The following is a 15,278-nucleotide window of genomic DNA, read 5'->3' as shown; positions in this document are numbered from 1 at the left end:
TTTTTTTTAGAAGACACCACCCCCTGGTGGCCATAACATAAAAATGCTTATTTTGTCGTTCAGTCAAACTTTGAATTCAGCCGTATCTTGTCTGTAAAATGCACGACTGAAAAATAAGAAATTCCGAGAACAAACTATTGCTATGGTAACGAATACTTCTTGTAACAAATAGTGGGATGCATCAAATTCTTCGTTTTACGTGGATTTTCTTTTCTTTCTTACGCTTAATTTATCAGCTTCTTTTTCAGAAAAACATAAACTGCATGCGCTCTTGGGCATGTAAGTCTCGCGATGTTTTACAAGTGGAGGTTAAGTTTTTTCTTTGTTTTTTTTCCCATAACTTTATTGCACCATTTAACATTTACATAAACTGGTTAACATGGCAGTTTCAACTGTCAGTGCACAAAAATAACAACTTCAGAGGGAACATAAGGAAGATTTAAAATAAAAATGTTCACTAAAATATGAGAAGCGGTGGTTAAGTTAGAAAGCGTAATTTCTTATTTACTGGGTATATATGTTTAGTGGTCATTTTAAATGTATTGTTCAAGAATTTATATTGCCTACAATGTCAACATATTTGTTTTAAATTTAAGTCGAGTCTCTCGGATACCACGGGCTTTATTTCAGGGACATTAAAGGTTGAATGAAGGAAGCTCAACGTAACCGGGCGAACAGGGTGTGAAAAACAAGCCCCACTACCACAGGATGAGTTTGAACTGCGCAACAGCTATGCTGCCTTTTCATTGGACTGCTGAACGTTGGGTCGCCCTGACAATCCATAGGAGGCTTTGTATGGGTGACAGTGGTGTACACACACTCCATCCGTGAAACTCCAAACGTGACAAAATACAACAGATTGATTAATGTTATAACCCGCTGAAGAGGCCACTAACTAAAAGGATAAACGTTTCTCTGTCTACGGCAAGGATGCCTGTCCCGGCAGGAGAGGGATGAAGATGACACAACTGTTGTGGCGTATTGTGTCAGTGTGGCTATGTGTTGCTGTCGTCTGCCGGTGAGTTTGTCATATGTTTCCTGATTAAATAAAACGTAAAAGTTTTTAGACGATGAGGAACAACCTATGTTTTAAGTAATACACAGGTTGATATCGTTTACAACGCAAGTAGCTAGCTAGCTAGCTAGCATTAACGCTATGCTGTGATGTGGCACCTGGCTGACTTCTGACATGTCAGTATGAGTTGGATCGAGTTGCTGACAGTCTTACTTCAAACAAGCTAGGCTAGCGGTAGCTAATAAACAAGCTGCCCTCAGTTGACTTTATATGGGCATTCACCTCATGACCTTTGTCATTTAACAGAATTTAATACGTTTTATCCGTCATTTTGGGTAAAGCTCTTCAGGTTCCACCTGACGAGCAAAAGTGCAACCTTTCTGAAAGACACCTGACTGAAACAAACCCAACTCCGCTGCTGAGTCCGCTGTACACGCTGTACAAACTGATTTCCCAGGACTAATGTTAGCCTGCGTTACACAGATTTGTTTCACCAGCTGTCAGGATTATAGGCCTTTAATGTCAGTCTCCTCGGTTGAAAGCCGGGGTTGTTTGGTAACGTGGTTTATGTAAATCAGACGGAACATAGCAAAGCCAGCAACGAAAGATTTTATAGGGTGATTATGGGCTGTAGCCAGGGTGTTTTGGCCTTTTGGCTGCTAATTCTTCTTGTTTCCTGTCAGGAGTGGAGACAATAACCGTGTTAACCGTGACTATTTATGGAGGGAGTCATTGAAGAGTTGTCTTGTCCTTTATAAATCTAAGAGGACTGTTTTGTCACCCGGCATTACACTGGTGTTTAAAGTACAGCTGGATTTTGAAACTTTAATGGCAGTTGACTAAGTAATTGACTTTTTAAGTGATTAAAATCTGTGTAGAAAACATAAACCCGTAAAAAACCAAAATCCTTAACACTAAAGAGTAACTTGGCTGTGTAAATATTTAGGTACTTTAATTTGCCAGTTTTTTTTAAGCTCGTCTGCAGTTATACAGGATTTTGGTTTGCCTTTCTGACCAGCAGCTGTGCAGGTTTATCTGAGAGTTATCTTGCAGTCCGGGCTTTTGTCTTGGGCTTCCACAGCTTTCTTAACTGCCGGTACTGGGTTACATTTCAGACAGTGGAAACTGCTGGCTGGAGATGCTCTTTATTGGCTACACCTGCCTTGTTGCCTTACCCTCAGTCTCGTTGTTGGGTGTTCACAAGGCTGGAGGAGTCAAAAGGATTTATCAGCTCTGGGAGTGTCATCAGCTGACTGTGCTGATGGGAAAACTTTGCCTGCTTACAAGCCCCGATGAGTCAGTTAATACCTCTGAGATAACAAAGTTCCAGGACAAATAAAAAACAAAACAACAAAGGTGACCAGATGGTGCACATGTGTCAAAGTTAAATCTGTGTCTGACTCATACCTGAAATGAATTGAGAGGTGTTTTCAAATGTGTTTTTGCTGTGTGGGTTGTTCTGGGTTGTAGATCAAGTTTCTGACACAGAAACGGTTCACATCGGGATAAAAGAATAACACTTTACCTATTCTAAAAGTTTCTGCTGTTCTTTAATATGTATCACTGTTGGTCCTACAGTCATGCTGAGGAACGGACTCCTTAGAAGTGTGTCTCTGCACACAGATAAGACACAGACCACCTGGAGTTGTGTGGCGTGTCATTAGGTCGCAGTTTAATCTTCGTATGAGTCACTGCTTACAAAACACGCTTTCTTTGCCGTACACAGGGGTTTATAAAGTCCTCATAACCTAACAGTGTAAGTCTGTTTTTTTGGGTTTTTTTTAGACCACAGAACAGTTTCTGTAAGACATTATGAAGTGACTTGTCTTTAGATAAAGGGACTCAGTGTTGTTGAGGCTCTGATCGTCTTTAACTGTATGCAGGTACCCTAGTTGCTATGTCGGGTGCACGGAGTTGGACCGGGAGGCCCAGAGGCCTGAATCCCCACAGGACGTCGACTCAGAGGAGGCGTCTGGGGAAACGACTCTTCATCAGAAGGTAGTGTTTTATAACTGATACTATAACCTGCCTCGTGGCACAGAGCTTTAGTGTAGGAAGTGGCTCATGTGACTCAACTCTTCTGTTTATTCTTGTGCCGATTTCACCACACAGGGGAGTCGTTGCTCCGCTTGACATGATGTCACATTAATAGCAGGTGCACAGCACAACCCGAGTGTCTGAACTGATTAGATTTGTGTGGCACGTTTACAGTTGTGCACGCGTTGGATTCTGCGACCAAGCTACCACTTTCATGAAAGCATGTAATTCATTTTTTTAACATGTGCATTTTCTAAAGAACGAGGAAAGCTGGGCCGTACCTGCTCAGTCCTTACCTGAAAATGAGCAGCAGACCGGGGATGAGCACCCAGAAGTTGAGCAGATAACGCAGGAAGAGGACCAGAAACAACACCCAGAGGTGGAGTATAAGATAAAAAGAATGTGAACCCTTTGGACTGACCAGGATTTCTTCACTAATCACTCATGAAAAGTGGCTTATCTTCTTATAAGATACAGTTATAGACAAACACAACCTCTGTAAACTAAAAAAAACACACACACTTTCAGAGAAAGTTTAAAACATTTTGAAAGATTTTACCATTTGGTTTCCACCCAGAGCAGCGCAGCAGTTTCACGATGAAGCTACTTGTATTTTATTGATTGCTTCTGGAACATCTGCAGCTTTTATTGACCAGTCCAGCTCTGGGTAATGGGTCAAGCATTGCATTTAACCGGTCATTTATCTCTCGGTTTTTCCGACAGCCTTTTGAAGCTGAACTGCCTGCTGAAGAAGAAGAGCTGGAGGCAGATGGAATAAAATCCCAAACTGAGCAAACCTCTGACGATCAACATCCCGAATCGCTCGTCTCTCAAGACCAGGAGTCTGCCTCCCCGCAGCCTTCCCCAGACTCTGTTATCTCTGCTGGGAATCAGGATGATCCCAGCATCCTTAACCTTCATGAGGATTTCCCAAACAGGCAGGCAGCATTTACCTCGACTCTCTATGAAAACATTTGTCTTTGTTTTGCTGTCACTGCTCTGAGTTGTTCGTTCGACTTAAGTAATGTGTTGTACATATCTTACAGATGGAGCCCAGATCCTGCGAAAATGCTTTAGATGTGAATTGTTTTTATTTCCTTGTTTCAGTGTTTCGGGGGATGCATCTGATGTAGCAGCTCCTGAGGTCACTGAGTCTGACCTGCCCATCGCTGACTGTATAGAAGAAGACAGCAACCCATATGACGGTGACAGGTATATAAAGTTAATGTTATATCTTCAAAACATGTCAAAATCAAAGCATCTAGTTAACAAAAGTTTGTTGTGGGACGACCAACCTCAGAATATGGTTAAAGTCCTGTTTTAAAAGGCATGTCTCACTTTGACACTCTGAAACAAGGCAACATTTTTTGTTCATTCATTTCACAGCCCTCCATTGGTTTTGGAGAACACATCCAATGCTCACACCGCTGGTACTAAAACCCAGACGGACCCCCCTCTGAGTCCTCCTGCTGTTCACAGCACCAAGTATCTGGAAACCAACACATCGCACATGCTGCAAGAGCAGGTAAGGCACTCGGATGGCATCTGAACTATTTTCCTTCCTCGCTGTCAGAGGAGGTGTCCCAGCTCCCGTTTTCTCATTATCTGTGACAGGACCTGAGCTCCCCTGCCACCGCAGACACAGATTCCAGCGTGAGCACCAAAGACCCAGAGGACATCCCCACTTTTGACGAGTGGAAGCGGAAGATGATGGAGGTGGAGAAAGAGAAGAGTAAGATTAGAAGTCGCATTTCTGAGTGTCAAATGTTAAAGATTCTTATTTTGCTTCAAGCGGAGAAATGTCAGGACTGAATTCTGAATTTTCCCTTTATGCCTTTGCTCCATTTATTTTTCCTCTACAGCTTTGTCTACTCACACCTCCAACAATGGGGGGTCTCATGTAGTGAAGAAGGTCCAGAAGAACTTCAACAACTACGCTTCAGTGGAGTGTGGAGCCAAGATACTGGGCGCTAATCCAGAGGCTAAGGTACACGTTATCTCATGCTTCTCTGGCTTCTGTTGTAAAGTCTGCGTCCTGCTGGATGTCGACTGAGGGATGAAGAGAAACTGATGTGTATTTGTTATTTTTGAACACAGGGCACTTCAGCCATATTGATGGAGAATAAGGACATGTACATGCTAAATCCCTGTAGTAACAAAATCTGGTACGTGGCACCGAGATATCAGCTTCGTTATATCCACACATAAGTCCTTTGTAAATGTTTTTCTTTTTGTCGAATTCCTTTTCCCTTTTTCGCAGGTTTATTATTGAGCTCTGTGAGCCCATCCAGGTGAAGCAGTTGGACATTGCTAATTTCGAGCTTTTCTCCTCCATGCCTAAAGACTTTCTCGTCTCCATCAGTGACAGGTATGCTCTGAAGCCTGAAATGTGGATGCAACCTAGCCATAGATTTCATAGTTCTTCAGTGAGGAGCATCAGAAACCTGATTTATCACCACCTCACACTTATTAAAGTTGTAACAGTGAGCCATAATCAACGCACTGACCGCGTCTTATACACAAACGCTTTCAGGTACCCAACAAATAAGTGGCTGAAGCTCGGAACCTTTCATGCCCGGGATGAACGCACAGTTCAGAGCTTCCCATTAGATGAGCATCTTTATGCGAAATATGTGAAGGTGAGCATGATTTCTTTATTCTTTTCGATAGCCAGACACTCACCACATCTGTCTGTACTCTCTGTGTAGAATCTTTTAATGCATGTAGATCTTAGTATTTACCGTTTCTGAATAATATCCGTTTGAATCTCTTTGAGTGCAACTTTTGGCTCCTTCACTTTTATTTAACTGCTCCTCATTATCTGTGACGGTGGTCTGCTGTAAAACCGCACCGTTAGAGGTCCTGTTCTTGTCTCCAGTGTTGATTGTATTGTACACTTTAGCGAGAACAGCCACAAGCTGAAACGAGTAAAATGTGGCTCGGTCATTTTGGAAAGTGTTTGTCTAAGTCACGGAGATGTTGAAGTGATCCAGATAAAAGCATCATGCTCTGTTTAGCCCTGTATTGAATGCATGCTTGCATCTCCTTAATTTCTCTCTCTTTTTTTTCTCTTGCTTCAGATGTTCACCAAGTACATAAAGGTTAGCCTGCTCTTCTTGTAGTGCACTGTGGTTGGATGAACTGAAAAACGTGGAGGGAATTGCATTTTGTCACCTTTATCCTCAAAGACTTATCAGAATATAATCAAATCAGATCGAACCTGTATGATTCCCACCAATCACCATAACAATACGTTCACATCACACATTAAGAACATTTGATAACCCACGGTATCACCAGCTGCCAATCAAACATATTCTGCCACACGATTAACTTCTTTTACCTGAGATGTCTCCCTCTGATTAACTCGCACAGCAACTCGTCCGTCCATCAGAGTTTCAGTGCACCGTACTGCTTTCTCAGCAACACAAAATGAACGCTTTGCCGTCTGCAACTGCCTCCGAGAACGATCATTTGTGACCATTTGTGGCTTTCACACCTACCCGTCCTTATTTATCTTTTTGTGCATTTTCAGGTGGAGCTGGTCTCTCACTTTGGCTCGGAACATTTCTGCCCCCTCAGTCTAATAAGGTACGCAACAAATAAAAGTCCAACATGCCATCAACACGCAGCGCAAACTCCCGACTCATTGCCAGCTTTTTACTGCTGAATAAGAACGCAGTTGTTCATTTTCACTTGTTTTTTTTTTAGTTAGCTTGTTTAATTGTAATAAATCTGTAGCTTAAAGAGCGTTTTCCAGATAACTGGTTTGTTGCTTACTGCGTAAGATCGAGTAGCACAAAAAGCACATTTGTTATAGACCTATTAGTCGCTGCATTTCCCTCCTCTGCTAAATGTAAGGACGAGTATGACTTACAGAATAGCTGCAGCTATGGGAGTAGCAGTAAATGTTGACAATAATAGCTCTTGAGGAAGTAAGTAAAACGTATGTGGGTTCTTATATGAAGGAAGATCAGAGGTCCGTTTCACGTAGCAGGTTTAGTGAAAACTCTGAGTTGGTTAACCCTGAAATGAGGGAAACCCTGAGTTTTCCGTTTCACAAAGGGAGGTAACTCAACCCCGAGAAAGAGGGGTAACTATAGCCTGTTTCACAAAGAGAGGTAACTTAACCTCTAGGTCAGTTACCGGAGTAACAGACTCTCTGAACCTAACCTGGTCGGGACCAGGTTTTTCTCAAGAAACCTTGAGTTTCTTTCTGTCTCTTCTGCCCTCTTTCAGCCACACATGCCATTTGATTTCCTCATTCATTCAGTCAGCAGAGCGAGTTCTTCTACTTCTATAAGTCCATTAGGAACAGTAGGAGGCGACTTTTTTCACGAACATGTCCTTTTGACAACGATCCCGTGGATGAAGGTGCAGCATTATTGCGCAGAGAAAAAAATGTTCGTCGGAGATGGTTATCAGACCGCGCATAGATTTTTGCATTTACAGACAATTATCTTTTTGAGCGGCACCATAAGAATTTTGTATGGACAAAAGAAAAAAAAGACATAAAAGACAAATAAATATTTGTATGAATAGGCTTAAAAAAGACATATATAGGCCTATTATATTTTATAAAGGCACTCGTGTCTTGGGGGTGGACTCCCTCCAGGGACTCCCTCAGCCACTGGCCTTCCATTAGAGGTGGTGGTGTTGGGCACCACCCGTTTTACGGGCATCTGCCTTCTTTCTGTTGGTTCAGTAGAAGTCTGTGTTAGTTTAAATAGGCATAAGTATTTAACAGAACATGATATAGATGAGGAGACATAGTTTATGTGTGTGAAAACAACATTATGTTGGGGATAAAATAACTGCACAGTCAAATAGCCACTTAATATTTATTTTACAGTGTAAAACATGATCAAAATGAGCCTCCATGCCGAGGTCTCACCTGTTTGAACAATGTTTTTATGTTTCATCTTAAACTGCTGCCAAGTGCGCTTCTCCCCCGCGAGATTGCACCTAAATGAAATAAATGAATGGGCTACCATTCGAGCAGTTTCCTCTGTAATATTATTGTGGTTGCAAAGGACTACATTTAAGCTTACACTTTTGCTGCTGCAAACGGACCCCAGATATTTAACCAGTTTGTGGACAGTTGTCATTCTGTGGTCACAGCATGTTGTTGATGGGCTTTCTTCGGCAGGGTGTTCGGCACAAGCATGGTAGAAGAGTACGAGGAGAATGCTGATCCTCCAGAGAGGCCAGATGATCAGGAAGATGACCTGGGTGAGATATGAGAGTATTGTTATTTTTTTAGTGTGTCATAAATACACTCCACCTAGGACTGTTTGTATCAGTAATGAAGAATATAAAATACACAAGTGCCATCCAAATTCTCTCATTTTTCACTATATTCCGATTTATTTTTAGCCTAGTGGAGCAAAAATGAAATAGTTTACAGTTACCTGTGAGTGGAATTGGATGTTTTGTTGATGAAAGGATGTTGTTTCTCACATCTTTATGGAATGTGTTATTAATCTCATTAGATTATCCCCCTGGATCCACATCTGGTGAAGTCAAGTTACCGCAGAATCTGATTGGATCAGCAAAAGGTTTCAAAACACTTCATACAGTATTGAGATAAGAGTACATAAAAGTAGTCCTGAAACCACAATAGTGCTGTATCGACTCATGATATTGTTTTCTTTTTTTTTTTTTTTCTTTTTTTTTTTTCCTAATCAGATGCCATTTTGGACATGGTAAACAACATCGCTGTCAATGTTCTTGGAACGAGCTCAGATATGAAAGGTATGGACACCATATCACACAATCATTTCCTACTTTTTGCCTGATTTAACTTTCCTCTATCGAAAGCTTTTCGCCTTCCCAATGCTACACACTGTCTACTAATAAGAAATTAACCTTATGTTAAAAAAAAAGTGTTTTTTATTTTTATTATTTTTTTTTTTCCATGGTTTCCCCTCATGTTTTGAAGGCAACCTTTCATCTGAGGACGTGAACATGACTGAGCCAACACAACAAACCGAAACCACCTCTGAAGCTGTGACTACTGACCTCACTTCAGTGTGAGTACCTCAAATGGTCTTTGAGTATTTGACAGATTTTTACTTTGCACTCCTATTGCACACCCACATTACCTTTAGTGCTACTGAACACCCAACAGTTTGGCGAGATAAGTGGATATTTTTTATCCCGTGCCTCTGCTTTACTGTATCTAATATAAACTGTACTGTCCTTCTTTCCCTTTAGTCCAGACAGGGAAGACGTGCAGGTTTTCCCAGACTCTGATGTCCCTCCAACTGCAGCTCCATCTTCAGAGACACCTACTACTGACAATAGTGAGCAAAAGCTCCCCCCAGTGGAGGAAAGCATTGTCATTCCTTTAGAGAAGGATGAGGAGGTACCAATCAGCTCCACAATCATTCTTCTGGAAAAGGAGGAGGAGTTGGAGGAAGGCAAAGAGAAAAGGGAAAGTCGTTATCGACAACAAGAAAACCTAAAATACTGTCTGCCATCTGTTTCTCTTTCTTCCTCATGCTCATGTGTGGCTTCCCTCCAGGAGCATGTCCAGCAGCAGTGTTCAGCCTTCCTATCCAAAAAGAGGAAATGCCAAACAGTGGACAAAGAGCAAAAAATTCCCCCTATCAAGACACCCACTTGGGAACTATCTCCAGCCCCCTCTGCCTGCCCTGAGCCTTTGCCCCACCACACCGACGCACATCAGCCCCACGAAAAGGAACAAACCTCTGAGAAGGAGCCAGAGAGAGAAGCAGTTGTACCAGAAGGGCCACAAACGGCAGGGAAAACAGAGGAATCCATATCTGAACCAATTTTACTGGAGCCCAGTCAGACCACGAACCTCCCCAAACCCAGTGCCACCGAGTCATCTTTTGCCAAACCTACCCCTGTTGTGGAAACCCCGCAGCTGTCTTCTGAGGAGCCAGCAGAGGAGCCGGGGCCAGTGAGGAGCCAGGATGTGTTGGCTGAGGAGAGGCACATTGAGCCCTCTGCCTCTCACAGCAGCTCTGTCCACATAAAACCCAGCGTCAGCGTCCCAGTGGACGACGCATCTGCAGCACCAGCGGAGGACAATACTGATGTTCCTCAGCCTGAAATAAATCCCCCGGTCCACATCCAAGACAAGACCGATCAGTCTTCAGACCTTTTGCCCACCTCCTCTATTTACTTAGAGCATCATACTGAGCCACCAGTTGTGCCTGAAAGTGGAGCTGCTTCCACTGATGTCCCCCACCCAGCTCCAGACACTGTCACAGAACCTGAGCCCGCTGCCAGTCAGGCAGAGACTAAAACGGAGGATCCGGAGGACATGTCGACATCCTCAGGCGGCAATGGTCAGTCGTTTCGCCCTTCCTCTCCAACTCCTCCCTCACCTACCTCACCGTCCCTCTCAGACATATACGCGGAGCCCTTTAATGGCACGGAGCAGAACGGGAACCAGGTGCACGGTTCCAGCCAGAAGGAATCTGTCTTTATGAGACTCAATAACCGCATCAAGGCCCTGGAGGTGAACATGTCGCTCAGCGGGCGCTACCTGGAGCAGCTTAGCCAAAGGTGAGGAACATTAGCACACCACAGTGAAAGCAAAGAAAAAGACAGGAGGCAGAAAAACATTGTTGGGGTCAGCATGTTCTCAAGACCTCTCCCATCTTTTTCGATTCAAGGTATCGAAAGCAGATGGAGGAGATGCAGAGAGCTTTCAACCAAACCATCATTAAACTCCAGAACACCTCGAGAATAGCAGAAGAGCAGGTAAGCAAGTGTCTTTACATACCATTCCAGATATTCCGAATCCTCGTGGCGGGCTATTTAATCTGTTATTCCTCACAGGACCTGCGTCAGACTGAATCCATTCAGCTGCTGCAGGGCCAGCTGGCCAATGTGACTCAGCTGGTTCTCAACCTGTCGGCCAGAGTCAGCCAGCTGCAGATTGAGGTAGATTCAACGCTCCGTGTTTAAAGCCGCCATCTGTATCTGTAATCAGTGTTTTTTTTTTAAGCAGGACACAGCTGAGTAAATTTTGTCTTTTTCTAAGTGGTAGTAATTTTCTGGTGCTTTTTTTCCACCCTGTGGTAAAGCTTAAAGAGACTCTTCTGTGTACTTTACCAGTTATCCGAGTGCGGTGTGGTTTAAAGAGAATATGGTACAAAGGTCACAACATCTGAAGTTTATGTTGACTTAGGAGCAGCACAGATTTGGATTGAGCGTTTGTGTAAAAGTCGGGGTGTGTTTTTGCCACAGTTCTTCCCTCTCTGACATGGTGCACTGATAAGCTTGTGATTGTGTTTTGTAGGTGTCAGACAGGCAGAATTACCTGCTGCTGTCTCTTCTGTTGTGCTTGTGCCTCGGCCTCCTGCTGTGCATCAACCACTGCCGCATCACCATTCCTCCGACCACCGAACCGGATTCACCCACACCCAAGAGCTACACCTACTGCTGTCCAGAAAGGTACGGTGACGAGTAGTAGGTTAAAGCGGAATCTGCAGGTTAAAGCTGCGGTCGGCAACTTTTTTTTAGTCATATTAGCTTGAACTGTCATGGGATTCTGGAAGTAGAATATTAAATAGGCTGTTTAGGAAAAATAACGAAATCTGTAGCTCCCTCTGAAGCCTGTAATCATGCTTGCAAAAACCGAGCGCTCCCGGCTGTTTTTAACCAATCAAGTTAGGGTGGAGGAATCCTACCTGTCAATCACAGCTTGTGCACACGCTGCTGAGCGTGAGTCTGCCCCAGCTTGTGTGCGCGCACACTGGTGTGAACTCACGTGGACAGCCTCGTCCACAGAGGGGGAGGGGTTTGGGGGGTGATTCGGAGCTTGGTAGAGGTTGGGGAGGGACCTGAAAGTTGTATCAGTTCGAATTTTCCGACTTTAGACTCGCAATTTTGAAAACCTGCCGACTGCAGCTTTAATAACCTCAGCAGCGTAAAATGTGGAAACGTTAACCACGAATGAATTCGTTTGAAAAAGTGTTTCTATGCATGCACTGCGCTTCCTGCTCGGAAGTGACAAAACATGAGGCTAAGTTTGGATGAGTTAAATCTGAAGAAATATGAATCCACACGGGAGTTCTGACACTGACTAGATGGAAGAATAAAAGCGAAGTTAGATTAAGTTTGGCACTAGCTAATGTTTGCTAACATCACAGCACTGTGAGGTCTGCCATCACGTATCAGAGTAAAGCAGAGATAGAAGTGGTTGTTTACTGCTGGTGTGTTAAACAGGACACAAAACAGAACCTAAAGGTGGGTTATCAGCCATATTTCAAGTTGTATAACAAAGCTAAGCGATGCTTTATGATGCCTGCCTCAGATGTCGGAGGAGGAGGGGAAGAAGAAGGCAGAAACAAAAGAGACATGAAAGATGAGCTATCAAATTAGAAAGCAAGACATATAATGCACAGTCCCTGTCTGTGTTGGGCTGTATCTTTTACTGCTTTGCACACCAGTGTCTTAGCAGCCTTATGCAGATGGAGGCATACAGTAGGAGGGCCTGCATGAATCTGCTGTGAATCTTAGAGTTTTACTGGCTTTTACACCCCAGAAAGAACTCCATAAAATATTTGTTGGAAAAATCCTCTGATCTGAAATCGGCACCAACATAGTCGAGTTTGTTGTTACAGGTGCATGAAGTTATCCATCCCATCTCTCTACCTGCACAGCGTGAACTCAGACAGGAAAACTAACTCAAGGCTGAGTTATACTTCTTTTAACTGCCCTTGCGTCTTGCGCGTATGTTAATGGCTCGAGACGTTTATACTTCATTTTGCTTCGGCGGCGGTTGCGTGTGCTGCGTGGCGATTCACCGCCAGGACAGTAGGTGGAGTAGCGGGTTTTTTCAATGACAAGCCTACTACGATGAAAGGAAATTCACCGCCAGGAGCTGTTTGGCAAGTCTCTCTTCCATAGATTCATGCTTCTTCTTCTTCTTGTAAATAGCCGGTATTTTGTCAGATTTTCAACACCTAGGGGGTCTAAACGACTACTTTCTCGCCTGAAAATATTTCAAATGTTGCTAAAGTTATATATTTACAGAGTTTAGCCTATAGCTTAAGGGAAATCAGCTTTTCAGGCCGGCTGATTTCGGCTCGGGCAGGAGTGAAGTGCACTGTGTGTAAACGCTCTGCATGCTGTCAGATCGATCAAGTAGTAGGCGGTTTCGACCACAGCCAGTGGCTTGTGCTTGCGTCTTGCGTAAAGTTTAGAAAATTGAGGTGACACACGCAAGCACGCAAGGGGGGGCTTGCAACCGCGCAAGGGCTTGCGTTGCAGCTTGCGTCTTGCGTTGCGTCTTGCGTTACCGACTATAAACCAGGCTTTAGTTTAACGTCTTTAGTTTGGAAAAAACTGTGGATTCTGTGTCTGAAAGGGGTTACAGTGCTTTGAAAAGCTTACTGATTCAATTAGTCCTCAGCAGCAACACTGCAGGAAACCAGAGGAATCGCACATATGTGACCGATGCTTTAATAAAGATGCTCCATGCAGTCTTTCACTCAACCATTTCTTGCTTGATAGGCAATTCTCTTCCTGCGATGAGACGGGTCTGAAGAGGAGCGCATCTTACCCACTCATCCACTCTGAGTCGTTCCAGCTCGCCACCACTGAAGGTGAGATCCTACCACTTAAAGAACAAAGTGAAAGAGAACAATAACAATGGTTGTAGAATATATTTGAAAGAAGAAATTCACACTCATTTTCTGTTCAACAGGCCCCGAAATGCTGCTCGCAGAGGAGACGCAGAGTCTTTGTCCAATGAGCAGAAAGGTGTGTAAAATTTGTTGCTTTGAAAATGCGAAATGCACGGAGGAAGTAAAAGGTTCCGTTTAACCTTGGGCCTTTTTGTTTCTTTCTCGTTCTTCCATGCGCAACCTTTCCTACGCAGAGGAGACGTCGTAGGCTGAAACCCGGGGAAAAAGTAGAGACTCTGAAACCCTCTTTTCCTGCCGCTCCTGAACTGTCTAATGGAGCTGTCGTGTGTAACGGCATGCCTGTCATCACAAACCCAGCGACCCTTACAAAACAATTACTGCTACCTGCGTTTGGAGACTCGCCGTCAGAGGGCAACTCGGAGGGATCCTCTCACTCAGACGACCCCTCGTTCTGCGGCATCACCACAGCCTGCTCTCGTATCTGCGATGGCCTCCCTCCACCCAAAACCCGTGCGGAGAAACGGGCTTTAAAGCGCAGGCGTCCGAAGCCCAGCTGTCCAGTGGTGGATTTGCTCCATTCTCCTCTGAGGGACAAGAACGAATCATTGCCCATTACTATACAAGACATCATAAACAGGAAGACGGAGCAAAAGTCTGGCACATTTGTGGCGCTCACAGGTCCGGCCTGACTTCAGACAAACTGCTTCTCACTGACTGACAACTACTTCCCAAAGAGGGTTGCTGTTATTTTTCCCTTTTGCAGGGCAGCTTTAAGCTTTAACAACAAGACAATCTGTTCGTTCTCACTAATGATTTTGTGTTCTGTTCGTGCTCTCTGTTCGATTTATTCTGGACATTTTTATTTGTCACTCTTCAAATCAAAGAAATGTCTTCCCAGCTTTCCATTAAAAGCATTCTCTTTTGTGAGTAATGGCTGTTACGACTGACCCTACAAATCGAAGGATGGGTGGACCCTTTGCATTCATTTTAATTGCTTTGGGTTTTTTCCAGGCAAAACAAAAAAAGGAGAAGAAACTTTCCGTATCTCATACTGGCCCTTTCACACAGCTCTTCTGTCTGATGCAGGCTGTTTTGGCAACGTTCTCTTTAAGCCTCGAATCCCGCTTTCAAACAGTGGCGGCTCATCCATTTAAGCAGATCAAGCAGGGCTTAAAGAAATTCACAGGAATTTAAACTTCTGTGTTTGCTACTCAGATAACATGACAGTAAACTACAAACAAAGCTTTTTGGACCAATCACGTCACTCCAAACGTCCTTGTTCTCTTGACTAATTCAAGTTTAGTTAACGTACTCTTTCAAAAGGGAGAGATGGCGGCGGTAAAGGGCAGATTTTAACTGCGCTCGCTGCCAGCAAAAGAAGGATCCTCACATTCTCTGAACTGTGTGGAACACGTTTCATTTCAGCAGTGCAGGCAGAATCCCTGCCAGAGTCCCATCGTTCAGGGGACGTGTTCCGCCATGAAAACTGCCCACTGCGACGCCTAAATGATTACATTTATACCACACATAAAATGATGTCACTGTTGGAATTGATTGAGACGCGGCTCACAATTGTTATTAGATATCAGGCTGTA

General features: G+C 43.8%; 1 protein-coding gene across 2 annotated transcripts; it reads left to right on the top strand.

The window, feature by feature from the left end:
• The first annotated feature begins 738 nt into the window (after window positions 1-738).
• LOC142399321 (SUN domain-containing ossification factor) lies at window positions 739-14,614 on the top strand. 2 transcript variants are annotated; one of them, XM_075483926.1, is made up of 24 exons: window positions 739-1,018; window positions 2,899-3,013; window positions 3,312-3,431; window positions 3,776-3,990; window positions 4,160-4,264; window positions 4,439-4,577; window positions 4,667-4,784; window positions 4,915-5,039; window positions 5,150-5,217; window positions 5,313-5,420; window positions 5,586-5,691; window positions 6,133-6,153; window positions 6,588-6,643; window positions 8,202-8,284; window positions 8,545-8,610; window positions 8,741-8,806; window positions 8,994-9,084; window positions 9,269-10,591; window positions 10,702-10,789; window positions 10,868-10,972; window positions 11,331-11,485; window positions 13,550-13,641; window positions 13,743-13,798; window positions 13,917-14,614. In XM_075483926.1, the coding sequence occupies exons 1-24, from the start codon at window positions 954-956 to the stop codon at window positions 14,370-14,372; spliced, it is 3,942 nt and encodes a 1,313-aa protein (XP_075340041.1). In that variant the 5' UTR covers window positions 739-953; the 3' UTR covers window positions 14,373-14,614. The 2 variants fall into 2 exon arrangements, with proteins under 2 accessions (XP_075340041.1, XP_075340042.1); XM_075483927.1 differs by lacking the exon at window positions 6,133-6,153.
• The last annotated feature ends 664 nt before the right edge of the window (window positions 14,615-15,278 follow it).

Source organism: Odontesthes bonariensis, chromosome 14 (genome assembly GCF_027942865.1).
Source record: "Odontesthes bonariensis isolate fOdoBon6 chromosome 14, fOdoBon6.hap1, whole genome shotgun sequence".
In the NCBI taxonomy this organism is placed as follows: Eukaryota; Metazoa; Chordata; class Actinopteri; order Atheriniformes; family Atherinopsidae; genus Odontesthes; species Odontesthes bonariensis.
Note: the sequence above shows the minus strand (reverse complement) of the source record. Positions and strands in the feature narration are given on the sequence as shown.

Coding starts and splice junctions, on each gene's coding strand:
- LOC142399321 (XM_075483926.1), top strand. CDS start 954: ATGAAGATGACACAACTGTTGTGGCGTATTGTGTCAGTGTGGCTATGT. Junction 4,785..4,914: donor GGAGGTGGAGAAAGAGAAGA/GTAAGATTAGAA, acceptor TTTCCTCTACAG/CTTTGTCTACTCACACCTCC. Junction 13,642..13,742: donor CCAGCTCGCCACCACTGAAG/GTGAGATCCTAC, acceptor TCTGTTCAACAG/GCCCCGAAATGCTGCTCGCA.